Source organism: Scyliorhinus canicula, chromosome 2 (genome assembly GCF_902713615.1).
Source record: "Scyliorhinus canicula chromosome 2, sScyCan1.1, whole genome shotgun sequence".
Lineage (NCBI taxonomy): Eukaryota > Metazoa > Chordata > Chondrichthyes > Carcharhiniformes > Scyliorhinidae > Scyliorhinus > Scyliorhinus canicula.
Window position 1 is genome coordinate 89512950 of NC_052147.1, and position 27659 is coordinate 89540608.

Sequence of the window (27659 nt, forward strand, 5' to 3'; positions counted from 1 at the left end):
AACCAGCACGCTGCTGGGACAGAAAGAGTTGTTAGTAAAGATTAACCAGCACGCTGCTGGGACAGGAAGAGCTGTTAGCTCAGATTACCAGCACGCTGCTGGGACAGGAAGAGCTGTTAGCTAAATTTACCAGCACACTGCTGGGACAGGGAGATCTGGCAACACCAGACTCCAGTATAGTGCAGGGACAGAGATGCTGTCAGCATCGGACACCAGCACAGTGCTGGGACACAGAGAACAGTGTCAGCACGGGACACTGTCACACCACTGGGGCAGGGAGCTCTGCCAGGACCAGCATGAAGGTGCTCCACTGAGGTCCACAAACAATTTGATACTTACCTTTTCTTGGCCTCACCTGTCCCATTGACCATGAAACTAGTTGGAGTGAGCATGATGCAGACTTCGTCCCGTTCCAAAATCAAATGGCGATTGACTCCTATTTATGTCCTGGGATGCTGAATCTCATATTAAAAGGGGGCCATTACCTGAAAAATGCAAACATTTTGGGCACCCGACAGCAGCTGAAATGCTGCAATTAACATGGCTGGAATCTTTGACAGGCCGATGGATCCTGAAAGCAGCGTTCCCTCAATACTGCACTGGAGTTTTCGTTTTTATTCTCGAGTCCCAGATGGGGCATTGGACCCAGGACCTTGTAACTTGGAGGCAAGAGTGCCACATCTGAGCCGCAGCTAACACCCTAACACGGCTGGAAGGTGACCTACCATAATCTGAGCCCATTACCACCCCATTAACCCCAGACAAGGGCCAATCAACCTCAACTCCCTGTGACCCTAACTGCTTTCCTGCTCAATATCTTTTGAGGTAATCTTATTGAGAGGAGTGAAAGTTAAAGTAGTGTACACTGGACAGAGTTTCACTGCACTGCTTTCCCCACAGCCTTGCAAATTTTCAGTTTCAAGTATTTATGAAATTCTCTGAATCTAATGTATGTCAAAAACTTCCATAACTGATTACACCTGATCTTACACCCACCAGGAAGCTCATCAATAGAGCTGCAGCATCATATCGTGATACCCAACTCCCCACACGTGAGTAGTGATTATTCTAGATATATCCATGCAGCTATCTCAGCATGATTTCTCCCAATTACTTCCACCATCTACAAATCAGGAGGGTGAAGGAAACTTCCTCAGTTGCTTTGATAATTGTAGCTCCAACAACACTCACGAAGTTCAATACCATTTGGGAGATAGCATCCATTTGATTGCACTCCATCCACCACTTTAAGCATTGTCACCTGGCAGCCAGCACCACTGCTCAGTGACAGCATTGTGCACCATCAACAAGGTGCACTTTCCCCAACTTGAAGGTTCCTTCAACTGCACCTTCCAAGCCCACAGCCGAACCCACATGAAACAGGGTCAGCAGATGCATAAGATATGCCTGAAATTTCCACACCACCCTAACGGAGCTATATTGCCGTTCTTCACTATCGTTCAAAATCCTAGAACTCCATGCCTAACAGCACCCAGGGTCTACCTACATTTGATGGAGCGCAATTCAAGAAGATGGGCAGCACGGTAGCATGGTGGTTAGCATAAATGCTTCACAGCTCCAGGGTCCTAGGTTCAGTTCCCGGCTGGGTCACTGTCTGTGCGGAGTCTGCACGTCCTCCCCGTGTGTGCGTGGGTTTTCTCCGGGTGCTCCGGTTTCCTCCCACAGTCCAAAGATGTGCGGGTTAGGTGGATTGGCCATGATAAATTGCCCGTAGTGTCCTAAAAAAGTAAGGTTAAGGGGGTGGGGTTGTTGGGTTACAGGTATAGGGTGGATACGTGGGTTTGAGTAGGGTGATCATTGCTCGGCACAACATCGAGGGCCGAAGGGCCTGTTCTGTGCTGTACTGTTCTATATCTTCTATGGCTCACCACCACAGCGACAGATAGAACATAGAACATAGAACAGTACAGCACAGAACAGGCCCTTCGGCCCTCGATGTTGTGCCGAGCAATGACCACCCTACTCAAATCCACATATCCACCCTTTACCCGTAACCCAACAACTCCCCCCCCTTAACTTTACTATTAGGACACTACGGGCAATTTAGCATGGTCAATCCACCTAACCCGCACATCTTTGGACTGTGGGAGGAAACCGGAGCACCCGGAGGAAACCCACGCACACACGGGGAGGACGTGCAGACTCCACACAGACAGTGACCCAGCCGGGAATTGAACCTGGGACCCTGGAGCTGTGAAGCATTGATGCTAACCACCATGCTACCATGCTGCCCAAATCCTAGTCTTGCCAGCAATCCTTGCATCCCATGAATGAATTTTTTTTTAAATTGCTGTACTTTGTCATCTGCTGATTCTGGCCAACCAAAATCCAGCGATGTTTGGCACCCTGCCAGATTTTGACCATTTAAAGCATGACTGGTGACTTAGTTCGCAACACTGGTGAGATCTTGTGAGTCTGTCATGAACATTACTAGTCTGTACTGAAGGGAGTTCAAGATCACTCTGGGACATTTAAGTAAGTTTCAAATCATATTTGACTTTGAATGATACAGCACTGTTAAATATTTTAAATCTCTTTGTAAATAGTATTGACTTTGCGTCAGCAGGACTTTGTGGCAGACTGCCACATTCTAACAAGCCGCAATGTCAATATTTTTCTAATCTCTCCGTTCTTGTCTCACTGAGCATTGAATTCAGCTGAACAAAATCCTTCATGATTTGATGACATCTGGTTGGTCACTTCATGTAAGAGAGGAAGCCAGTGCTGGTGGAACAAGGATTTATTTTAAACTATGTACAATACTCTGCCCACGGCAGTAACTCTCCAGAATCACAATTCCCATTGGGACAACCAACAGCTCTGGGCCCTGTTTGGGCCGGCTTTTATGTTCAGGTTTAATGATCTCCAGCTGGGTGGCCTCTGTCTCCTACTCCACGGGTCCCACGGAGAGATCGACAATGGTTTTCCCATGGTCCTCGTGAGGGCGATGACACCCCTCACGCCCACAAAGTCCAAAAGCTCCCCTTCAGTCACCAACAGTGGGTGCCTTCTGTGCCTCTTTGCCCAGGGTTGTGCTTCCGCTTGCAATGGTTCTGGTGTATATCAGTTCATCAACGCCTCTTCCTGGCCAACCTCAGCCCCGGAAACAACGCCGTCCGTCTGCGTTGTGATAGATACTTCCATGTCCATATCCGAGCCGGAGCTATCTTCCTCCTGCTGGTCCAGGCACTGGACTATAGACAGCTGGGTCCCCTGGCTGAGGGGCGGTTCGCGGCAAGGAGGAGGCATCAATGTCACTGGTTTGGCGCCGTATAGCACGGGCTCCCGGTCATTGAGGTGGTCCACACTTTTCCACTGAACTCACCCCTGAATTTTAACTCTGCCGGAGGCTGGACTTGTTCTCTGTAGCACGACACCTGGGAGCCAAAGTGCCCTATCTCCAAAGTTTTTTTTAATAAATATTTTTATTCTCCTCCTTTTTCACATTTTCCCCCAAATCTACACCCACCAATAATAAACAATAATCAGTAGCGAATGTAATGTCAATCCCCATAGCAACAACAGAAATCCCATCCTCCCGCCAAACCCCCAAACAGCAGCCCGCATGTTAACATGAACAAATGACAAAAAGTAATCAGGATTCATCCAGTCACCATCAACACAGACAGTCCCCCTCCCCCAAATCCTCCCAACCACCCCCCGAATGTTTGATGTTATCCAATTGTTGAAAGTGCATAATGAATAACGCCCACGTATTGTAGAACCCATCCATCCTTCCCCTCAGTTCAAATTTGACCTGATCATGAGTCAAGAATTCCAGCAGGTAGTAACCTTCAGCTGTATCAGCCCCAACCTCGCGCACGAGGTGGAGGCGTTCACCCTCCGGAGCACCTCACACCAGAACACCTCCTCCATGCTCTCTCCCAACTCTTCCTCCCACTTTGCTTTGATCCCTTCCAGCGGTGCCTTCTCTTCTTCCAAAATAGCCCCGTAAACCGCCAACACTACCCCCTGCTCCAGTCCCTCTGTAAACAGCACCTCCTCCAGCAATGCGGAGGCCGGCTCCACCGGGAAGCTCTGTATCTCCTTTCTGGCAAAATCTCGAACCTGCATGTATCTAAACATTTCCCCCTGCTGCAGCCCATCGCTTCCAGCTCCCTCAATCCTGCAAACCGACCCCCAAGAAACAAGTCTTTTAGTGTCCTAATTCCTTTGTCCTCCCATCTCCGAACATTTCCATCCCACTTCCCTGGTGGAGACGCACAAGGTGCTCCATAAGAAATGGAAGACAAAGCTCGAGGACCTGGAGAACCGGTCGAGGAGAAAGAACCTGCGGATTCTGGGTCTCCCGGAGGGGCTGGAAGGTTCAGATGTGGGTGCCTACGTGGTCACCATGTTGAATACGCTGATGGGCGCAGGGTCCTTCCAGGGGCCCCTGGAGTTGAAGGGGGCCCATCGAGTGCTGGCGAGGAGGCCCAAGCCCAGTGAGCTGCCGCGGGTGGTGCTGGTGTGGTTCAATCGGTTTGCGGACAGAGAATGTGTGCTAAGGTGGGCCAAGAAGGAGGGGAGCAGCAGGTGGGAGAACGCAGAGATCCGGATCTACCAGGACTGGAGTGCGGAGGTGGCTAAGAAGAGGGCTGGGTACAACCGGGCCAAGGCGGTGCCGGCTCAACTGTGGGTTACCTACAGGGTTTGGCATTATTACTTTGAGACGCCAGCTTTATTCAGACTGAAAAGCTGGACTCAGACTGAGGACTGTGGACAAGGGGATGCTGGGAGGTGGGGAGGGGGTGGTCGGGACTGTTGTGTTTTGGGGTGGTTTTGTGGTTGGGTGGATTCCTGTGTCTCTTTTGTCTGTCGGACAGGCCGGTGGGACAGGTGGTGGGCCTTTGGGCGTCGGTGGCTGGAGTTGGGGGACGGGGCCCCGCGGTAGGGAGAGGCCCTAGCCGGGGAAATTGGGACTGGGGCGTGAGGGGCGGCTATGCCAGAGGGAGCAGGGTCGGATGGGAAGGAAGCGCGGGCTGTTTCCCGCGCTAAGGATGGGAAGAGGCGGAGTTGGGGGGGTGGGGCGTAAGTGCCCGCTGATGGGCAGGAGGGGGGGGAGGGGGATTCCTACACTGGGGGGGTCGACAGAGCGGCGGGAGTGGCCGGGGTCAGCAGGAGTCGCTGACTGACGGGAGTGCAATGGGGGGAGCAATGCAGCTCTAGGGGAAACCTGGCTGGGTGGGGGGGGGGGGGGGGGGGGGACCGGGTTGCTGCTGGAATGGCCAAGGGGGAGCTGGAGTTTGTAGAGGAGGTTGGGGCAGGGGTCTGCCGCTGGGAGGAACGGGAAATGTAGGGGTCACGGGCACGTGGCTGGCCTAGGAAGGGTTGAAAATGAAAAAATGAAAATGAAAATTGCTTATTGTCACGAGTAGGCTTCAATGAAGTTACTGTGAAAAGCCCCTAGTCGCCACATTCCGGCGCCTGTCCGGGGAGGCTGATACGGGAATCGAACCGTGCTGCTGGCCTGCTTGGTCTGCTTAAAAAGCCAGCGATTTAGCTTGGTGAGCTAAATCAGCCCCTATGGTTATGGCTAGTCGGCTGGGGAGGGGGGCTGGTAGCCCCCTGATTCGGCTGATAACTTGGAACGTAAGAGGCCTGAACGGGCCGGTCAATTGGGCCCGTGTGTTCGCGCACCTGAAAGGGCTAAAGACAGATGCTTCAGGAAACGCATCTACGGGTGGCAGATCAGGTAAGGCTAAGGAAGGGGTGGGTAGGACAGGTGTTCCATTCGGGGCTGGATGCAAAAAATCGGGGGGGGTGGCGATCTTGGTGGGGAAGCGGGTGTCGTTTGAGGCGCTGAGAATCGTCGCAGACAACAGAGGTAGGTATGTGATGGTGAGTGGTAAGCTGCAGGGGGTGCGGGTGGTTTTGGTCAATGTATACGCCCCGAATTGGGACGATACGGGGTTTATGCGGCGCATGTTGGGTCTGATTCCGGACTTAGAGACAGGGGCTTGATAATGGCCGGGGGGGGGGGGGGACTTCAACACGGTGCTGGACCCAGCATTAGATCGCTCTAGGTCTAGGATGGGCAGAAGACCGGCAGCGGCCAAGGTGCGGAGGGAGTTTATGGACCGGGGGGGTGGGGGTAGATCTGTGGAGGTTTGCGAGGCCGGGGGCCAGGGAATTCTCATTCTTCTCCCATGTTCATAAGGCCTACTCTCGGATTGACTTAGGTAATGAGCCGGGCGCTGATCCCGAGGGTGGAGGACACAGGGTACTCGGCGATAGTCATCTCTGACCATGCCCCACATTGGGTGGACCTCGAGCTGGGGGAGGAGAGGGACCAGCACCCGCTGTGGCGCTTGGAGGTGGGGCTGCTGGCGGACAAAGAGGTTAGGGGGCGGGTCCGGGAGTGTATAGAGAGGTACCTGGAGACCAATGACAATGGGGAGGTGCAAGTAGGGGTGGTCTGGGAGGCGCTGAAGTCGGTGGTCAGGGGAGAGCTGATCTCCATCAAGGCCCATAAAGAAGGAAAGGAGAGGAAAGAGAGGGAGAGGCTAGTGGGGGAGATGGTTAGGATAGATACGAGGTACTCAGAGGCCCCTGAGGTGGGGTTACTCAGGGAGCGGCGCAGCCTTCAGGCCGAGTTTGACTTGTTGACCACCAGGAAGGTAGAGGCGCAATGGAGGAAGGCGCAAGGGGCGGTGTATGAGTATGGCAAGAAGGCCAGTAGGATGTTGGCACACCTGCTTAGGAAGCGGGAGGCAGCGAGGGAGATTGGGGGAGTGAGGGAAGGAGGGGGGAGCATGGTGTGTAGTGTGGTGGGGATTAACCTGGTCTTCAGGGACTTCTATGAGGGACTGTATTGGTCTGAGCCCCCATCGGAGGAGGAGGGGATGGGTCGTTTTCTGGACCGGCTAAGGTTCCTGAGGGTAGAGAAGGAGCGGGTAACGGGGCTGGGGGCGCCGGTTGGGTTGGAGGAACTAGGGAGGAACTTGGAAGGGACTAGGGAGCACGCAGACGGGGAAGGCACCTGGGCCAGATGGGTTCCTGGTGGAATTATATAGGAAATAGGTGGACCTGTTGGGCCCACTGCTGGTTAGGACTTTCAATGAGAAGGGCACTGATCTCACTGATCTTGAAGCGGGACAAGGACCCTTTGCAGTGCAGGTTGTATAGGCCAATTTCACTTCTCAATGTAGATGCAAAACTGCTGGAAAAGATATTGGCCACGAGGATCGAGGACTCCGTACCAGTTGATACAGGAGGAGGAGGAGGAGTTAAAAGGTAAGTGGGAGGAGGAACTGGGGGAGGAGATCGATGAGGGTACGTGGGCGACTGCCTTGGGAAGAGTAAATTCTTCCTCCTCTTGCACCAGGCTTAGCCTGATACAATTTAAGGTACTGCACAGGGTACACATGACCGGGGTAAGGCTAAGCCGGTTCTTTCGGAGTGGGAATTGATGTGTGAGATGTTCGGGGGGTTCTGCAAACCATACCCACATGTTCTGGGCATGCTCAGCGTTAAGAGGAGTTCTGGAGGGGTGTAGCGAGGACGGTGTCAAGGGTGGTGAACTTCAGTGTTAAGCCAAGCTGGGAGCTTGCAATATTTGGGCTGTCGGATGAGCCGGGAGTGCAGGAGGCGAAAGAGGCCAGTATTCTGGCCTTTGCGACCCTGGTAGCCCGGCGAGACCCCCAAGCGTGGAATCGTGGATTAATGACATGGCAGGGTTTATTAAATTGGAGAAGATGACATTTGCCTTAAGGGGATCTGTGCAGGGGTTCTTCAGGCGGTGGCAACCGTTCCTAGACTTCCTGGCGGAGAGTTAGGAGATGGTCAGTAGCAGCAGCAACCCGGGGGGTGGGGGGGTTTGTTTATGTTTGCTTGGGGATCCATTATTGTTGATAGGTTATTGTTCATTGAACATTGCATTGTTGAGTTGTTTATTTATTTTTGTTGTTTTGATTGTTCTGTTCAGGGCGGGGAGTTGTTTTTTCTTTTGTTTCTATTTTTCTTCTTTGCTATTTACGATATGAAAATTTCGAATAAAAATATTTGCAAAAAAAAATAATTTACCAGGCCTAGAAAAAGCTGCAGTTGAGTGGTGTTCTTCAGAGATGGGGCCCCTTTTATGGCCTGAACTTTGGCTTCCACAAAGTGTGCACCATCCCTGTCCACCCTGTACCACAAGTAAATGACCGCTTTTGCATGGAACACACACTTGCTCCTCTTCAGAAGGGTGCCCACTTGGAAAAACCGCCTGAGCATTTCCTGTAGGTTATCCACGTGCTCTTTTATGGCGGCGCCTGTGATGAGCACATCATCTAGATGGATGACCACCTTCTAGGCCCCACAGGCTACTCTCCATTAGTCGCTGGAAAACCACCAGGGCACATGAGACCCCAAACGGGAGGCGGGTGTATCCAAATAACCCTCTCACAGTGGTTAGAATTGCTGCCTTATAGCGCCAGAGATGCAGGTTCAATTCCAGCCTTTGGTAACTGTCTATGTGGAGTTTACACTCTCTCCCCGTGTCTGAGTAGGTTTCCTCCGGGTGCTCCGGTTTCCTCCCACAGTCCAGATGTGCCGGTTAGGTGGGGTTACTGGGAAAAGGGCTGGAGAATGGGCCTAGGTTCAGTTTTAGCGATTTGGTGCAGACTCAATGGGCCAAATGGCCTCCGTCTGCAATGCAGGAATTCTATGAATTTATGGAAAATTTCCTGGATGCTGGATCAAGCTCCACATGAAAATAGGCATGGTCTATGTCAAGTTTTGTGAAGGAACATCCTCCAGCCAGTTTAGCATACAAATATTCCACTCTGGGTATCAGCTCTGCTTACTGTGAGCTTGTAATCCCCACAGAGTCAGACAGATTTGTTTGGCTTTATTACTGGCACCAAAGGTGCAGCCCACTCTGCAAATTATACAGGGGGTATAATCCCCAGACCCTTCAGCTGCTGTAGTTCTGAGTCAACCTTGGTGATGAGACCATCAATTCACGAGACACGTGCTTTAAGATATGAACAGTGGTTTTAATCTACTTACAACAGAGCCAGCCTGTAACACGATGAACCCTGGAGGAACTGGTCGGCTGGCTCTGGGCATCGATCTTTATACAGCAGTCCAGGGGGAGGAGTCGTGGGCAGAGCCAAGGGTGGAGCCCTGTACAAACTCCTATGCATTCCCAGTGCTACTCCCCCTAGTGGTCGGGCAACACAACTGCGCTTACAATAATATGGTATCATATATGTTACAGTGTGAATTACATTCACCACACTTGGCAAGCAATGTGTTGGGGTCAAGCTGGGCTGAGCATCAGGATCCAGAGATGGGCTTGGCTCCTTTTATCCTGCTCAGACCTTCCTGGAACATTTCATGGGCTTGGCTCCTTTTATCCTGCTCAGACCTTCCTGGAACATTTCAGGGTATTTGCCCAGGGCCTCCCGGTGTCCATCTGAAAAACCTATTTCCAGTTCAACAGAGGACCCGCAACCAGTCATATCTCAGTAGATGTGTAATGAGGCAGACTTGATGAGGGAACTTAAGGTGAAGGAACATTTGGGAGCAGTGATCACAATATGATAGAATTTACCCTGTGGTTTGAGAGGGAGAAGCTGCAATCAGATGTAACAGTATTACAATTAAATAAGGGTAACTACAAAGAGATGAGGGAGGAGCTGGCCAGAGTTGATTGGAGAGGGAGCCTAGCAGGGAAGACAGTGGAACAGCAATGGCGGGAGATTTGGGGGTTATTAGGGAGGCACAACAGAAATTCATCTCAAGTAGGAGGAAACAGGTTAAGGGCAGGACAAGGCATCCATGGCTGATGAGGGAAGCCAAGGACAGCGTTAAAAGCAAAAGAAAAAGCATACAAACTGGCGAGGATTAGAGGGAAGCCAGAGGATTGGGAAGCCTTTGAAAGCAAGCAGAGGACAACTAAAAAAGAAATAAGAGGGGAAAAGATGAAATATGAGTGTAAGCTAGCTAGTAATATAAAGGAAGATAGGAAGAGTTTTTTTCAATATACAAAAGGTAAGAGAGATGCAAAAATAGACATTGGAGCACTGGGAAATGAGGCTGGAGAACCAATAATAGGAAACAAAGAAATGGCAGAGGAACTGAATGGTTACTTTGCATCAGTCTTCACGGTGGAAGACACCAGTGGGATGCCAGAGCGCCAGGAGAATCGGGGGGCAGAGGTGAGTGCAGTGACCATTACTAAGGAGAAGGCTCTGGGGAAACTGAAAGGTTTGAATGTGGATAAATGACCTGGACCTGATGGCCTACACCCCAGGGTCCTAAAAGAGATAGCGGAGGAGATTGCGGAGGTATTAGTGGGGATCTTTCAGGAATCACAGGATTGTGGAGGCAGGGAGAATCCCAGAGGACTGGAAAGTGGCTAATCTAACACCGCTGTTAAGACGGAAGGGAGGCAGAAGATGGGAAACTATAGGTCGGTTAGCCTGACTTAGGTCATTGGTAAAATTTTAGAGCCATTATTAAAGATGAGGGGCGGGATTCTCTGACCCCCCCGCCGTGTCCCGAATTCTCCGCCACCAGAGATTCGGCAGGGGCGGGAATCGCGCCAGTCGGCGGGCCGCCCCCCGGCGATTCTCTGGCCCGCGATGGGCCGAAGTCCTGCCGCTGTCAAGCCTCTCCCGCCGCCGGGTAAGGGAGAATCCCGGCTGAGATCTCAGAGTACTTAGAAGTGCATGGTAAAATAGGTCTGAGTCAGCACGGCTTTGTCAAGGGGAGGTCATGTCTGACAAATCTGTTAGATTTTTTTGAGGAGGTAACAAGGAAGTTAGAATATGGAGAACCAATGAATGTGATTTATTTAGATTTCCAGAAGGCCTTTGACAAGGTGCCGCATAGCAGACTGTTAAATAAGTTCAGAGCCCATGGTGTTAAGAGTAAGATCCTTGCATGGATAGAGGGTTCGTTGACTGTCAGAAGGCAGTGAGTGGGGATAAAGGGGTCTTATTCAGGATGGCAGCCGGTGACTAGTGGTGTGCCTCGGGGGTCGGTGCTGGGACCACAACTTTTCACAATATACATTAATGATCTGGAAGAAGGAACTGAAGGCACTGTTGCTAAGTTTGCAGTTGATGCAAAGATCGGTAGAGGAAGCAGAGGTTTGGAGGGGGGATTGGGAGGAGCGGGGGGGGGGGGGGGGGGGGGTCGATCTTGGTGTCAGGAATGGAGGAGGGAAGGGAGGGCCAGAGTTCCCAGGCACCCGAGGAGAGGGCGCCACAAAACTGAAAAGGCCTTCAGCCTTGAGGCACGTCCAACCCTCCCCCCACTCCTCCGACCTCCCACTATCCACCCAAATTCGAGATTGTTAACTTTTTCTGTTCGGCACCCACCAGCCAACAAATTGATGCTGGGAGGGAAAAGACCCTTAGGTAATAATAATAATCTGGCCACTTAAATTCCTGGCTCAAGTATTTCTTCATAACCTTCACCCCAGTAACTGCGACGATTGATTTGGTCTTCTCCCATTATTTTTATACCCTTACACAATTGTGTTGTAACTAAGGTCTTGTGGAGGTTTTTCAGTTTCTCTGGCTGTGGGCTTTGCTGGCCAGGCTGGTAATTATTGTCCATCCCAAGTTGTACTTGAGAAGGTGATGTTGGGCCTTCTACCATGGGCAGCACAGTAGCCCAATCCACCTAATCTGCACATCTTTGGACTGTGGGAGGAAACCGGAGCACCCGGAGGAAACCCACGCACACACAGGGAGAAAGTGCAGAATCTACACAGTCACCCAAGGCTGGAATTGAACCCGGGTCCCTGGAGCTGTGAGGCAGCAGTGCTAACCATGGCGCCACCGTGCCGTTCTGTAAGTGAACTCCACAGCTTCACAATTCCCTGTATAAATAGCTTTCTTCTGGTCCTAGTTCTAAATTGAATCTTGTATCTATAGCTTCTCCTTTTTGACCACTCAACTATATTTTTGTGCTAATTGAGTCCTTACATCCAGGAACCAAATCGTGAACAATATGGAGTGCACTCCTTTATCCTCATAAAAGATTTCTTTGTCCACATGGCAACTTTAAGATCTTACTAATCTTCTGTAAAGTAGATTTGTCTATGAAGCCCATATAATTAAAACTAAGTAAAAGGAAACTCAAACCTGTTATTCTGACTGTCTTGACCCAGATTTTGTCCAGGCTTACAACGATAAGTTAACTCTCTTACCCAGGATGTATATTTGAACAGTTTTACTCTTTATGTAAAAGGTGAGGGAACGACCGGACACGTGAACTGTCCAAATCTGATCGTTGGGCCGGGAACTATTTGGAGTTGGAGAGAATCCTTTGGAGATCGTAAAATCTAGAAGAAGGTCTGGAAGCAGGATGACAGCCAAGCACATGGAGAAATCCTGCAATGTTCTCCCCAAGGAAGATTCTGAGGGTCTTGGAGAGTATTTACCTTATGTTTTGGTGAAGCACTTACAGTTTTGTGGCTATGACTTAAAGATCAATCAATACATGAATTATAAAATGGGAGTCTCCGCTTTAATCTGGGAATGTGTAAGTTTGAAGAACTCTTGTGTTAATGTAGCTCAGGGAAACGTTTCAAAACCTCAAGTATGTACTCCACTTATTTATCTGAGAAATAAATGTAGCCGCTTTCTGTAATAAAAGCAGAGACTGCTGAAAATACTCAGCGGGCGGGCCAGGCAGCATCTGGAGAGAGATTTTCTTCCACTAGTAGGAAAACCTAGAACCCGAGGTTCTGTCGGGCAGCACGTTAGCATGGTGGTTAGCATAAATGCTTCACAGCTCCAGGGTCCCAGGTTCGATTCCCGGCTGGGTCACTGTCTGTGCGGAGTCTGCACGTCCTCCTCGTGTGTGCGTGGGTTTCCTCCGGGCGCTCCGGTTTCCTCCCACAGTCCAAAGATGTGCGGGTTAGGTGAATTGGCCATGCTAAATTGCCCGTAGTGTTAAAGTAAGGTTAAGGGGGGGGTTGTTGGGTTACGGGTATAGGGTGGATACGTGGGTTTGAGTAGGGTGATCATTGCTCGGCACAACATCGAGGGCCGAAGGGCCTGTTCTGTGCTGTACTGTTCTATGTTCTATGGCTCAGACAGAAGGGACGGTCCTTTAAGGAGGAGGAATTTCTTCAGCCAGAGGGTGGGTGAATCTGTGGAACACTTTGCCACAGAAGGCTGTGGAGGCCAAATCACTGAATGTCTTTAAGACAGAGATAGATAGATTCTTGATTAATAATGGGATCAGGGATTACAGGGAGAAGGCAGGAGAACGGAGATGAGAAAAATATCAGTGACGATTGAATGGCGGAGCAGATTCGATGGGCCGAGTGGCCTAATTCTGCTCCTATGTCTTATGATCTTATGGTCTCTAAACAAAGTTAACATTTCAGATCAATGACCCTTCCTCAGAATTTCAAGAAGTTAGAGAAGCAACGGGTTTTAACCAAATGCAGGACAGAGGGGCGGAAGCGGGGGAGCGAAGCTCAAAAGGGACCTTTTAATATTTTGGAAAACAAACCCAGTTTCTCCAATAACTATATCCCCCTCATTCCTAGAACCATAAATAGTAAATCATGTCTGCATTCTCTTTATATCCTTCCTAAAGTGCATTTCCCAAAATTGGATGCAGTAATCCAGTTAAAGCTGAACCAGTGTCTTATATTTTTAATTTATTTTAAATACATTTAAAGTACACAATTCTTTTTTATTTCAATTAAGGGGCAATTTAGCATGGCCGATCCACCCACCCTGCACATCATTGAGTGGTGGGGGTGAGACCCACACAGACATGGGGAGAATGTGCAAACTCCACACGGTCAGTGATCCAGGATCAGGATCAAATCCAGGTCCTCGGTGTGCTAACCACTGCACCACCGTGTCGCCCTGAACCAGTGTCTTATAAAGCAAGTTTTTTAAAGTCATGGCACGCTGTTATACTGCAACAAATTTTGAGGCAAAGCTACTATTTTCTCCAACTGAACTGCCCTCTCATAAACGTTTTTTGTTTCTCTAAAACCTCCTAAATACATGTCAAGTTACAATTTAATACAATTTTCATTAGTTCAAGAAGTTTACAATCTATGGCTTAGCTTTCTTAACTTGCGTGCCAAATACAATATTGTATGTAGCCTGTTTCTCCTTTTCTTAATGTTATTGCTTTCCGTTTCTTACCTCTGCCTTCTTCCCTTACTGAGAACATGGCTTTTTTTTACTTTCCCCCTTTTTTTTCAACCTCTCCCTGTCTCCCTCACTTCTCCCAGGTTTTGTGCTCCTTTTGCATTTTTCTGCAGACGGACGGGGCCTTTTTCTTCAACTCCGTGACTGGCATCTCCAATTCCCAAAGAATCTGGGATCACGCGTCAGCCAGGAAAGGGTTGCATATGCCCGGTTTGGAATGTTCGATGTTGGTCATCTGAACTGTGCATGTGCTGGCTGGAAAAGGCGCAATTCTGATTGTCTTTCAATACTTTCGTTAGGCCCTACATGACCAATGTTAAAAATTCCAAACGTCCCATCGTGTCTGCTCCGCCATTCAACCATGACAGATATGTTTCTCATCCCCATTCACCTGCCTTCTCCCCATAACCCCTGATCACCTCTGCTTGTCTTGCTTCCAACTGCCTTAAGTAAAAGACCCAGAGCCATACCTCAAGTTTGGGAAAGAACAACAGGAGAGCAGGTAATGAGGTAACTCTTTTAAAGAGCTGACAGGGATACATTGGCTGAATGGTTTCCTTATATTCTTTGTGTTAACTCTTCCATTACATATGCCCTATTTAGCAAGAGAGTAAAAATGTGTTAACTGGGCCTCCCCACTGGGAGGTGGGGGAAATAAAGTGCCGTCCTTCTCTACAGTGGGTTGATGTCACCTATTGTTGTTCAGCGCTTTGTGACAATTAAGCATCTTAGCGAATTCTGACTCGAAAGGTTGGTGCCTTTTTGTTTCCTCAGGCGTTCGTTCTCTGCGAGTACTTCCAGCAAGAGCAGATGAATTTCTCTGGGAAGAAAGTGATTGAGCTAGGATCAGGCACTGGGGTTGTGGGGATTCTGGCAGTCTTGCTGGGTGAGTAAAGAGTCAATGTCAACCTAATGCAATCGCTTTGCTGATGTGGAAAAGAGAAAAGGATGATAACGGAACAAGGCCCATGTATCGCTGGGAGGTGCATTACCATGCTAACCACTGCTGGCAAATGAAATGCTTTGGGTATTGTAAGGGGTGAAAGCTTCCTCTGGATGGTTAGATTCTTCCCAGCAGAATTCAAGCCACTGGAGACCAGGAAGCCACGTGCTGAGCACCAAGCTCCATGACCATAGTAGAGGAGGCCTTGACCTCATCTCTCATTCAGTTCAGCTGCTGGCCCAATATGAGTCGGAACCAGAGTTACCAACTCTGACTCCTGGAGGTTTTGTCACATGACCTACTCAGTAAAACTGCCTGTCCGACATTCCCTTTGTAGCCAATGAGATATTTTTAAAGTACCATTGCTGTTGCAGCGTTGGAAACACGGCAGCCAATATACAGACAGCAAGGTCTTAGTGGAGGGGTCAATAACCAGGGGGCATAGATTTGAGGTAAGAGGCAGGAGATTTAGAGGGGATGTGATGGAAAACGTTTTCACTCAGAGGGTGGTTGAAATGTAGAATGTACTGCCTAAAAGAAGCATTTAGATGAGCACTTGAAATGCAATAGCATGCAAGGCTGTGCGCCAAGGGCACAAAAATGGGATTGAATAGGACGTAATGGGCCAAAGATCCTCTTTCCATGCTGTAAAACTCAATGACTCTAACATCCCACAAACAGCAATGTGATAATGATTAAGTAAGGTTTTAGTTCCAATAGCTAAGGTATAATTATTGGCCAGAATACGGGTGAGAAACCCCTGTTCTTCTTCAAAAATCTGTGAGGGCAGGCCTGATTTCACATCTTAACATGTGGGTGATGGCACCTATGACAATACAGCACTCTCTCACTGCTGAGCGAATCTGCCAGTCTAGGGTGCTTGAGTTCCCGGAGTAAGATTTTAACTCATCATACTTGGACTCGATGGCTTCAGGTTGGTGTCCTTGTCTCCTGCTCAGAAGTGTGTAAACATTAGACAAATTGAAAAGGAACAGAGGGGTGGTGGTGGGGGTTACGGGGGGGGAAAGGTGGGGTTGAGGCGGAGGATGGTGTGAGGGGGGGAATGCAGGGGGACGGAGGGTGAGGTGGGAGAGGGGGAATGACAGATGAGGCCACGCCCGATGTGAAGCGGATGAGGATGAGGGCTGCCCTGGACCTCCGGGCTTGCCGTACCCTCGCCGCTCCCGCCTGTTGTCCATCTCCGACAGGTCCTGTGGGTCTTCCCTGGGCTCGACCGCTACACCCTCCTGGTCCGGCTTCTCCTGCGAGGTGGCCACATATTCCCCCATCTCCCCCGTCGCCCTGCTGCTGTGCCAGGTTGTGGAGAGCACCACCAGAGTGGCCGAGGCATCGGAACTGAACCACTCATTGAGGGACCAGGTGGCCTCAGAGGCCTTGTTGTATCGAGTCTCTGCATCGGCCACTGGCCTCCATACTGGCATCATTAGCCAGGTCCTCAGCAGTACCCCTTATTCCCCAAGAACCAACTGGCCATCCTGGGGTAATCCTCAAAGAGGCCAGAGATGTCCGAGTGCCCAGGATGTAGCTGTCGTGCACACTCCCTGGTATGCGTGCACACACATGGATGATCTTCATATGGTGGTTGCACACAAGCTGGATGTTCAGGGAGTGGAACCCCTTCCTCTTGATGTAGGGCACTCCCAGACTGCCTGGAGAGTGCAAGGCGACATGCATGCTATCCACCAGCCCCTGACCTGTGGCATCCTGGCGATGGAGGAGAATCCTGCTGCCCGTGTATCTTGTTGGGCTTGGTCCATGTCAAAGTTTACATGGTTCTCTGCCCGGGCAAATGAAGGCCGTTACTTCAGTTTGTGAGATACCACACAACTCCCTGCTCGAGTCTTGGAATGATCCTGAGGTGTGGTAGCTCGGGCCGCGGTGACCTTGATGGCCACCGGGAGGAACGGTGGCACAGTGGTTAGCACTGTTGCTTCACAGCTGCTTCACAGCTCCAGGGTCCCAGTTCAATTCTGGCCTCAGGTCATTGTCTCTGTGGAGTTTGCATTTTCTCTGCCTTTCTGCGTGGGTTTCCTCCGGGTGCTCCGGTTTCCTCCCACACTCCTAAGATGTGCAGGTTAGGTGGATTGGCCGTGCTAAATTGCCCTTAGTGTCCAAAATTTTAAGTGGGTTTATGAGGATAGGGTGGAAGTGTAGGGTCCTCTTTCCAAGGGCTGGTGCAGACCCAATAGGCCGAATGTCCTCCTTCTGCACTGTAAATTCTATGATTCTATGATCTCCACGTGGTGCCAAGTCCGCAGGACATGGCACAGGTGCCGCATCCTCTTCTTACGAGGCAAAGCGTCCTGCGGCACATACTGTCCGCCAGCTGTTCGAAAGACCAGTGGCGCTGGTATACCGTAGGCCATCGCAGGTCTGCCCCTCTGGTCTGGGTCCCGCCCTGGCCTGATGGGCAGCCGGGTCCTCAGAGTGCGGGGAGGTTCCTGCACATGGGTCGCCGCCTCGAGTCTCTGTCGAGGTTGCTGCCGCTGCCTTCTTCGGTGTCTGGCCGCCTGGCTGGCCAGCAGCACAAAGAGAGCAGCTTCCACGGGGTCCAAAATATTGTCCATCCTGTATAATATCTGTAAGGAAGTGGGTGAGAGTTTGAGACTGACAACCAGCGGTATCTTGCACTATGGAACCCTCCTTTTCCCCATTGCACGCCCCCTCCCCCAACACACTCTGCCGATGTACCCCCGGTTGCATCAGGGGCCCCTGCTCAATGGACCCCACACCTGCACGTTACGTTACCTGGAGCGGGCGCTGGTCCACGCCCCGGTCCACTCACCACCCTCCGGCCGCGGTAATGTCCCCGCTGTGAGGGACCAGCCCCTGGGTGTTCGGATGTTGACAGCTGCGTCTTAGGTGTTTCCTCCCACAGTGTTCGGGCACAGTGTCCAGGTAGCACAGTCTGATTGGGATGCTAGGCAATGACTCTCAGATGTTACATGGCACACCTACCCACGGTGCCCCACTTGGGATGTGTGAAGTGCTTACTTAACTATGATTGCCAATTCCCTATTAGCTATGGCCTTCGGCTGGGCGGCCAGAGGCTTCCGCAATCAATGGAAGTTATGAGTGGTTGGTTGAGCAGGCGGGCAGGGGCTGGGGTTGCCCCCAGAACAGGGCAGCACGGTAGCATGGTGGTTAGCATAAATGCTTCACAGCTCCAGGGTCCCAGGTTCGATTCCCGGCTGGGTCACTGTCTGTGCGGAGTCTGCACGTCCTCCCCGTGTGTGCGTGGGTTTCCTCCGGGTGCTCCAGTTTCCTCCCACAGTCCAAAGATGTGCGGGTTAGGTGGATTGGCCATGACAAATTGCCCGTAGTGTCCTAAAAAGTAAGGTTTAGGGGGGGGGTTGTTGGGTTACGGGTATAGGGTGGATACGTGAGTTTGAGTAGGGTGATCATGGCTCGGCACAACATCCACCCTTGGCTCCGCCCATGGCTCCTCCCACTAACCGGAAGTATAAAGCCTGGCAGTCTGAGCCTGCTGCCAGTTCATCTCGTCACAGGCAGGCTCCATTGTAAGATCATTAAAACCACTGTTCACTTCCAACTACGTGTCGTGTGAATTGATGGTCACATCAGGCAGCCACTCCCCCGCCCCACAAATCCCCCTCCCCCCTGATGGCAGCCCATTCCGGGCCGAAGCTGAGCCCCACTCCTCTCTGAGCACTGGGGCAGCAACCCAGGTGTCCCTGGCCCCTTTGCCTGTGGTCGCAGATGGCTATTCACTTCCTTGGGTTCCCCCAGGAGCACTTCTGCCAGATTTAAGTTTTAGAAAGGAGTACTAATTGGTGCCCGCGTGACCACTTTTTGGGGAGGCCGTTAGATCATAGGGGGGCCATTAGATTGGGGGTCACTCCTGTTAATTATATGGAGATTGGGATTAAGTGGTGATTTTAATGGGGGCTGTTTAGCACACAGGGCTAAATTGCTGGCTTTGAAAGCAGACCAAGGCAGGCCAGCAGCACAGTTCAATTCCTGTAACAGCCTCCCCGAACAGGTGCCGGAATGTGGCGACTAGGGGCTTTTCACAGTAACTTCATTGAAGCCTACTCGTGACAATAAGCGATTTTCATTTTTCATTATTGGTTTCTCACCATGCTCAGGCGAGATCCTGATTTCACCAATGGGGGCGGGCCGATTACATCGCAAACTGATCAGCGCCTGGCACGGTTCTCGATTCTGGCCTCTACCACAATTTAACAGCCTCGACGCACTTTCGCTTAAGTATAATGCATCCACGAAATCACGCCCAACACCTCTGGTGGCCAGAATACCTCTTTAGAAATGCAAAAATAGTAGGATGGATGGTGGGTTCCAGAGCTGGCAGAGGGCCGGTATCAGAAGGATGGGAGATCTGTTCATAGACGGAAGCTTTCCCAGTTTGAAGGCGCTAGAGGAAAAATTTAATCTGCCACCAGGAAACATCTTTAAATATCTGCAAGTACGAGTCTTCCTGAAAAAACAGGTAGTGGCCTTTCCGACGCTGCCGCCACTGAGGATACAGGACAGGGTGGTCTCCGGCACCTGGGTGGGGGAGGGGAGGGTATTGGATATCTATCAGGAACTACAGGAGGCGGAGGAAACCCCGGTGGAGGAGCTCAAGGGCAAGTGGGAGGAGGAGCTAGGTGAGGAGCTGGAAGCGGGTCTGTGGGCAGAGGTCCGGGGCAGGGTTAATGCCTCCTCATCATGTGCCAGGCTCAGTCTAATTCAATTTAAGGTGGTCCACCGGGCACACATGATGGCAGCAAGAATGAGCAAGTGTTTTGGGGTAGAAGACAGTTGTATGAGGTGCAAGGGCAGACCTGCAAACCGTGTCCACATGTTTTGGGCATGCCCGGAGCTTAGAGTGTTCTGGCAAGTGTTCGCGAGGGCAATGTCCAAGGTGCTTAACACTCGGGTGGTGCCAAGTCCAGAGATAGAGATCTTTGGCGTGTCGGAAGACCCGGGAGTTCAGGGGGCGAAAGAGGCCGACCTCTTGGCCTTTGCCTCCCTAATAGTCCGGAGACGGATTTTATTAATGTGGAGGGACTCAAAGCCCCCGAGTGTAGAGACTTGGATTAACGACATGGCTGTGTTTCTCAGCCTCGAGAAAATAAAGTTTGCCGTAAGAGGGTCTACGCTAGGGTTCTCTCGGAGGTGGCAGCCGTTCGTCGACTTTCTCAGGGAAAATTAAAATGTCAGCAGCAATCCGTGGGCGGGAAGGGGGGGATGAGTGCTTCATTGGGATGGTGTGGGAAGACTGTGTCGCGTGGGATAATGTCTATTTCATTGTTATTGTATATTCTCTTTTTGCGAGATGTTAATGTTCACTCTAGTTTGTTTTGTTATTATGGTTACTACTGTTTATTATGAAGAATTCTGCAAAACCTTAATAAAAATACTTTAAAAAAAAAGAAATGCAAAAATACTCTGTGCAACTCCAGGAAGTAGCATTAGCAACTTTTTAAAAGATAACAAGATACTGTCAGTTTGTCTGAAGGTTAGAAATTCCTGTAATATGAGTTATGAGTTAGTCAGGGTAAATCCTTATTCAAAAATAAAAATGACAATGTTACAGAGTCACGTGGATATATATTTATACTTTGCTTCCCATCTCAACCGGGACACCATGCTCTGTCTGACAAAATTTATTTGGCACTGGCTCCAGCAGTCACAGCTGGCCTGGCCAACAGTTCACTTCTCCAATCAGCCTTGGCTCAGAAGGTTGAGGGTTCAAGCCCCACTCCAGGGACTTGAACAAATTCCAGGCGAGTAGTCTAGTTTGCCATCTTTCAAATGAGTCAGTGAATTATGGCCCCATCTTCTCTCTCAGGTGGATATGAGAGATCAAAGAATAAAGAGAAGTACAGCACAGGACAGGCCCTTTGGCCCTCCAAGCCTTCACCGACCATGCTGCCCGTCTAACCTAAAACCTTCTACACTTCCGGCGTCCGTATCCTTCTATTCCCATTCAATTCATGTATTTGTCAAGACACTTATTAAATGTCACTATTGTCCCTGCTTCCACCACCTCCTCTGGCAGCGAGTTCCAGGCACCCACTACCCTCTGTGTAAAAAACTTCCTCACACATCTTCTCTAAATTTTGCCTCTCGCACCTTAAACCTATGTCCTCTAGGAATTGACTCTTCCACCTTATCCACTCTCTCTATGCCCCTCATAATTTTGAAGACCTCTATCAGGTCGCCCATCAACCTCCATCCTTCCAGTGAGTACAGAGTTATTCCAACCTCTCCTAATAGCTAATGCTCTCCATTCCAGGCAACATCCTGATAAACCTCTTCTGTACCTTCTCCAAAGCCTTCTGGTAGTGTGGCAAACAGAATTGAACACCATATTCCAAATGTGGCCTAACTGAGGTTCTATACACTGCAACATGACTTGCCAATTCTTATACTCAATGCCCTGGCCAATGAAGGCAAGCATGCCGTATGCCTTCTTGACTACCTTCTCCACCTCTGTTGCCACTTTCAGTGACCTGTGGACCTATACACCCAGATCCCTCTGCCTGCCAATACTCTTAAGGGTTCTGCCATTTGCAATATATTTCCTGAGGCATCATTTGAAAAAATCCAGGGGCGTTCTCTCTACATCCCGATATTTATTCCTCATAAAACAGCAATATCTGATTTTTATTTAGTTTATTCCTGGTTGTGGAGGTTTACAGTTTGCAAATTGTCTGTCCTCTTTCCTACATTACAACCATAACACAGTCCAAAGTAAGTACTTAGTGTCCTGCAAAGCACTTTGGGATGTTTTGAGGTTGTGAAGGGCTACATATAAATGTATTTCTTGTCTTTTCTATTCCACCTCACCTCTGTTACTGTAGGCAGCATGGTGGCGCAGTGGGTTAGCCCTGAAGCCTCACGGCGCCGAGGTCCCAGGTTCGATCCCGGCTCTGGGTCACTGTCCGTGTGGAGTTTGCACATTCTCCCCGTGTTTGCGTGGGTTTCGCCCCCACAACCCAAAGATGTGCAGGGTAGGTGGATTGGCCATGCTAAATTGTCCCTTAATTGGAAATAATGAATTGGGTACTCTAAATTTTTTTTTTTTTAAACAAAACCTCTGTTATTGTAATTAGATTATTAACTAGCAGTGCGATGACTTATTTTGTTTCTGCCCCTTCAGGTGGACAGGTAACTCTGACTGATGAATCCCATGCTTTGAAGCAAATTGAGCACAATGTTTCTGTCAATGTCCCAGAATCCTGCAGACACTTGGCAACAATCAGAACTCTTTCCTGGGGATTTGACCACATGAACTTCTCCAATGACTACGACATAATCCTGGGTTCGGATATTGTGTATTACCCATCAGATTACCCCGAGCTGCTGCAGACACTGCTACATCTCAGCAATCCGAGAACAATCATCTACATCGTGACATGTATTAGGGGCTGCCATGAAACCCGGAAGTTCCATGAGGCGCTTATCCCGCAGTATTTTAATTCCCACACTGTTCAAGGAGATTGGGGTGTTGATATCTACATATACAAATTGACACTGAAGAGGCCAGAAACTGGAGAGGAGCAGCCAATGGTGAGAAATCTACTGTCCAATTAATGCCTGTCACTAGGCTCCTGGAGGATAATTAGTCTCAGTTACTCATTAAAATATTTATGGTATTTGCAGAATTATAATTCCAATACACAGAAATAAACTGATGGAGGGCTTCTGAAATTATATAATTTTTTGGACAGAACATGCCATTCAGTCCAAATGGTCTATGCTAGTGTTTGTGTTTCGCAGGAGCCTCCTTCCATTCTACTTTACCTCGCACTACCAGTATATTCCATTTTGCCTTTCTCCCTTATCTAGATTCCTTTTAAACAGACATGCGACATGCTTCAACTACTCTGGTTTGAAACAAGTTCCACATTCCAACCACTCTAAGGGTAAAGAAGTTTATCGGATTTTTAAAAAAGAATTGTAATCCCATCCTTGAAGTTACAAAGCCAATGTGCAGGACAGACAGAGCAAATCCTTCAACCATCTCATTGCTTGTTCCAATAACCAATTCAAATTCAAATTGAAGCCAATTCATGGTCTCCCCAAGAGCATCCAACCTGACAAGAAAAGGCATTCCATCTCATCTTGGGCTTGATCTGACGCTTTGATCTTAGCCAAAAGGCTGAGAAGGAATTGTTGACCATCTTATAATGTCAACACCTCGTTTGGACCCCTCCTCAAGAGGAGGGATAGCCATTGCTGTTATTATAATACAGTAACTTCAGGCAAGGGATAGATAGATATGTTTCAGATTCCAGCATCTGCAGTCATTTGCTTTTATTTCTCTTTCTCTCTGATTTAACAGTTAATTCACCCACTAATCAACCCTCCCTCTCTGTTTGAGCTGTTAATGTCCCAACTCTCAGTCTGACTCTAAGTAGATACACGTTTCCTGTTCACTCGGGTTCCAGATGCAATATTCTCAGCTTGCAATTTCCGCTACTTGCCACACAAAAGATTTGAAAAGCTAAATGTGCTCGGCCAAGTCTAACCAACCAGAGAATACAAATTTAAGATTAATTAGCAAGACCAGAAGAGTGGTGATGAGGAGGCATTTTTTAACATAGTGAGTTATGATGATTTGGAATGCATTGCCTGATAGTGGAAACAGGTTTAATCGTCACTTCCCAAAGGGAATTGGATGAATAACTCAAAAGGAAAATATGCCAGGTCATGGGTTTACCACAGGACCTAATTGGATAACTCTTTCAATGAGCCAATGGGCACAATGGGCCAAATAGCCTTGTTCTATACTGTAAAATTCCAAGTTGATTCAAAAGTAAACTGAACAAAAATAATTTTTAAAAATAAATTTAGAGTAGCCAATTATTTTTCTTTTCCAATTAAGGGTCAATTTAATGTGGCCAATCCACGTAACCTGCACATCTTTTGGGTTGTGTGGGTAAAACCCATGCAGACACGGGGAGAATGTGCAAATTCCACATGGACAGTGACTCAGGGCCGGGATTCAAACCCGGGTCCTCAGCACCACAGTCCCAGTGCTAACCACTGCGCCACATGCCCCCCCTACAAAAATGATTTTAAAAAAAAGAAATTTAGTCTACCCAATTCATTTTTTCCAAGTAAGGGACAATTTAGCATGGCCAATCAAATCTAACCAGCACACCTTTGGGTTGTGGGGGTGAAACCCACACAAACACGGGGAGAATGTACAAACTCCACACGGACAGTGACCCAGAGCCGGGATTCGAACCTGGGACCTCGGCGCCGTGAGACTGCTCCGGTTTCCTCCCACAGTCCAAAGATGTGCAGGTTAAGTGGATTGGCCATGTTAAATTGCTCTTAGTGCCCCAAAAAAGGTTAGATGGGGTTACGGGGACAGGGTGGAGGTGTGGGCTTAGATAGGGTGCTCTTTCCAAGGGCCGGTGTAGACTCGATGGGCCGAATGGCCTCCTTCTACACTGTAAATTCTATAACAGCTCTATGAATTGGTGCACTGTTCACAATGAGATAATGGCCGGATAACATATTTTAGCAATGTAGTTTGAGGGATAAATATTGGTCAGGAGACCCCCCCTGCTCTTTAAATAATTTCATGGAATCTCTTATGCCAACCTTAGTTTCATGTTGCATCTAAAAACGAGCCAGCAGGGTTTTCCACCAGCGGGATCCTCCTGTTTGCCAACAGCGTACCCACACCCACGGGTTTCCCGATGGTGCGGGGGTGGCCACAATGGGAAACTCCATTGGTCGGCCGTGGGAACGGAGAATCCCACTGCCTGCGGGGGTGCACCGCGCCGGAAAACGGGGCTGGTGGGACGGAGAATCCCACCCAGCGCCTCTGACATTGGAGCACTTCCATGAATTCTGGACTGCGGTGTCAGTCCGGAGTACTTGCTGTTCGGAGCGTTCAGCTGCAGTGGTGTGGGGAAATGAATCCTTAAACATTAAAAGAGTAAGTGTTATCAGGTCAGCAGTGATCAGTGCACAGTTTGGGATGGTCAGGACCCCATGACAGATACACCACAGTTTAATGACAGAGCAGAGCTCCCTCAACCCTCACCAAAGCCTGTTTAGGTTTACAGAGTGTGGGATGTGGGAGACCAGCCAGACCGATGTTGGAATGGTCAATATTAGAGCAAAGAAGCCAGATAAGAGTTTCAGTTGCAGGTGAACTGAGGGAGGATGGAGACCAGAAAACCTGTCTGAAAGTAAACCATTTTCAATGCCAACTCAGTCTAAGAATCAACACAGGATAGTTTAATGATACATCTTTTCAAACTGTCCGCATATAACTTTGGGGCTTTCCACAGTAACTTCATTGAAGTCTACTCGTGACAATAAGCGATTTTCATTTCATATATCACTGGATAGATATTGAAATAGTTATGGTTCTACTCACACAGCAGAGCGCATGTAGAATCTGCATAAAAACACATGTATAAACGGCTGGTAGAAAATACTGGATACAGGGGCAGCAATTCAACAAATATCCACAACCCGTCTCCACTCCCCTCAGGGCTTCCTTGACCTGCACCCTGGGGTTTTTATGCAAGTGAGGGCTCCTCCTGCTAAGAGGAAGCTCCGCCCCATTACCAGGACAGTTTGTATGGAGGACACGGGAAACCGGATGGTCTTTATCCCTTGACCTCAATGGGGGGTGATAACATTCCTCCGATCCCCAAATCCGGAGCAATGTCCATGTCCATGGACTGGTGCGCAGGACCTCTCATCCTCTTTGCCATGGAACGGCACTCGGGTGTTATCTGCACGGCATCTGGAGGCACCAGACCAAGACTGGTGTTTGCGTGAAGAACGCCTGGGCGGTGCCAGTGTGGTCGGCATGGCATTGGGACTTGTCGCGGCTGCCTCCGGTGACAGCGGGATGTCCATGTCTGACTCAGATTCGGAACTGGGTAGGCCTCATCTGGCATCTTGATGTCCCAAATTCAGCATTCTCACTCTTGAAGGTTGGCAGAGCTGGGGATGGCGGCCGCGATAGTGGTGGCAACTACGGTAGTGGAAATGGCAGGATCAGGGCCTCTGGAACAGGAGCTGGCATTTCTGGCACACGGCCACGGAGGTGGTCCACGTGCCGATTTACTCACGGCCTTGCATTCGTACCCTGTAGGAGACTGGCCCGGTTTGTGCCCACACGACGTGTGAGACCCATGCAGCCCCGTCGCCATGGATTTTGGAGGTGCACTGAATCTCCAGGGGCCAATATGTGTGCGCAGGCTTGTATCCGCCACGGTCCTGTCCAGAGCCTGCCAGATCTTCGCGCCAATAAGCGGGATGACCAGACTTAAGTGGGTGCGGAGGCTTCGACCCACCAGCAACTCAGCTGGTAGGACCCCCGTTGTGGCATGTTGAGTTGTGCGGTAACAAAATACGAACCAAGCTAATCGGGTCTCCCAGGAGCCGGACATCTGTTTCTTCATCCCGAGTTTGAATGTTTGCACCGCTCGTTCGGCCAACCCATTCGAAGCCGGCTGGTATGGGGCACCGCATGCTTCATCTCTTTCTCCCGACCCACAGACACCATCCCTCTCTCACACATGCTCCTCTCTCTCCTACTCCCGCATGCTCCATCTCTCCCCCTCCCCACCGCACACTCCATCCCTTCTGTTACGATAGGAAGATGTTAGGAAATTGGATCTGGAAATGGGATCAAAGATGTAATGCGCAATTTAGGGGTTAACGACTGAGGATAAAACTAAAAGCATGAATTACGTTGTCCCATTCAGTCTTTTGTTTTTTTTTAATTTAGAGTACCCAATTACTTTTTTCCAATTAAGGGGCAATTTAGCGTGGCCAATCCACCTATCCTGCACATCTTTGGGTTGTGGGGGTGAAACCCCCGCAGACATGGGGAGAATGTGAAAACTCCACATGGACAGTGACCCAGGGCCGGGATTCAAACTCGGGTCCTCAGCACCGTAGGTTCCATTCAGACTTAAATTCGTTAATGGGGATAAACAGGATCAGCCGGGGTCATTCACTCAAGATCCATTGTCCTCTGGGACACTCTGATCTGACCAGCTATTAGCCCATTACAGATTCTAATGGTCTCTGTTGTCCTTAAATCGGAGGTTAATTGCATATTCATAGCATGGTCCTATTCTTTTGTGTAAACTGGTGTGGGTAATCAAAAGACCAGATAGCGACGTTGAGTTCAAGTCTGGACACCCCAGGACCGAACCATTGTTTGGGGGTCTTGGGCGGAGCTTAAAGGGAGAAAAGAATCCTGTTTGACAGGTGAGGACAGAAGGATTTGGAAAGCCACTGGGAGAGGTCATGAAAAGCTGCCACAGAGTCAGGCTTTTGAAAAGGAGTCTGAAGGAGGATCACTCGTCACGGAGAATGTTCTAGATATGCAAGTATCATTATTGCCTGACTGTCTAAGTGGAGCATAGAGCTGTATGTTTATTTTACATGCTGTTTAATGGGAAATCATGTTGAAAGATACATGTAAGCTAATCTTCTTATGTTTGAAGTTTAAATATTGTGTTCTCTTTTGTTTTAATAAAGTTTGTTTGTAAAAATAACCAAACCCTACTTCTTAAGCAATCACT

At 49.4% G+C, this 27659-nt stretch overlaps 1 protein-coding gene across 3 annotated transcripts; it reads left to right on the top strand.

Annotated features, from left to right (window-relative positions):
* Positions 1-2387: 2387 nt before the first annotated feature.
* LOC119955825 (EEF1A lysine methyltransferase 3-like) lies at positions 2388-27629 on the top strand. 3 transcript variants are annotated; one of them, XM_038782417.1, is made up of 5 exons: positions 2388-2496; positions 12214-12507; positions 14922-15033; positions 22244-22653; positions 27229-27629. In XM_038782417.1, the coding sequence occupies exons 2-5, from the start codon at positions 12331-12333 to the stop codon at positions 27337-27339; spliced, it is 810 nt and encodes a 269-aa protein (XP_038638345.1). In that variant the 5' UTR covers positions 2388-2496; positions 12214-12330; the 3' UTR covers positions 27340-27629. The 3 variants fall into 3 exon arrangements, with proteins under 3 accessions (XP_038638345.1, XP_038638354.1, XP_038638361.1); XM_038782426.1 differs by having other exon boundaries at positions 12214-12417; XM_038782433.1 differs by having other exon boundaries at positions 12214-12388.
* Positions 27630-27659: the final 30 nt, after the last annotated feature.

Bases quoted from the DNA above. Each gene is read 5' to 3' on its own strand.
- LOC119955825 (XM_038782417.1), top strand. From the start codon at position 12,331: ATGACAGCCAAGCACATGGAGAAATCCTGCAATGTTCTCCCCAAGGAA. The intron at 15,034-22,243 runs GTGAGTAAAGAG...CTGCCCCTTCAG, and splicing joins GATTCTGGCAGTCTTGCTGG to GTGGACAGGTAACTCTGACT. The intron at 22,654-27,228 runs GTGAGAAATCTA...AAACTGGTGTGG, and splicing joins CTGGAGAGGAGCAGCCAATG to GTAATCAAAAGACCAGATAG.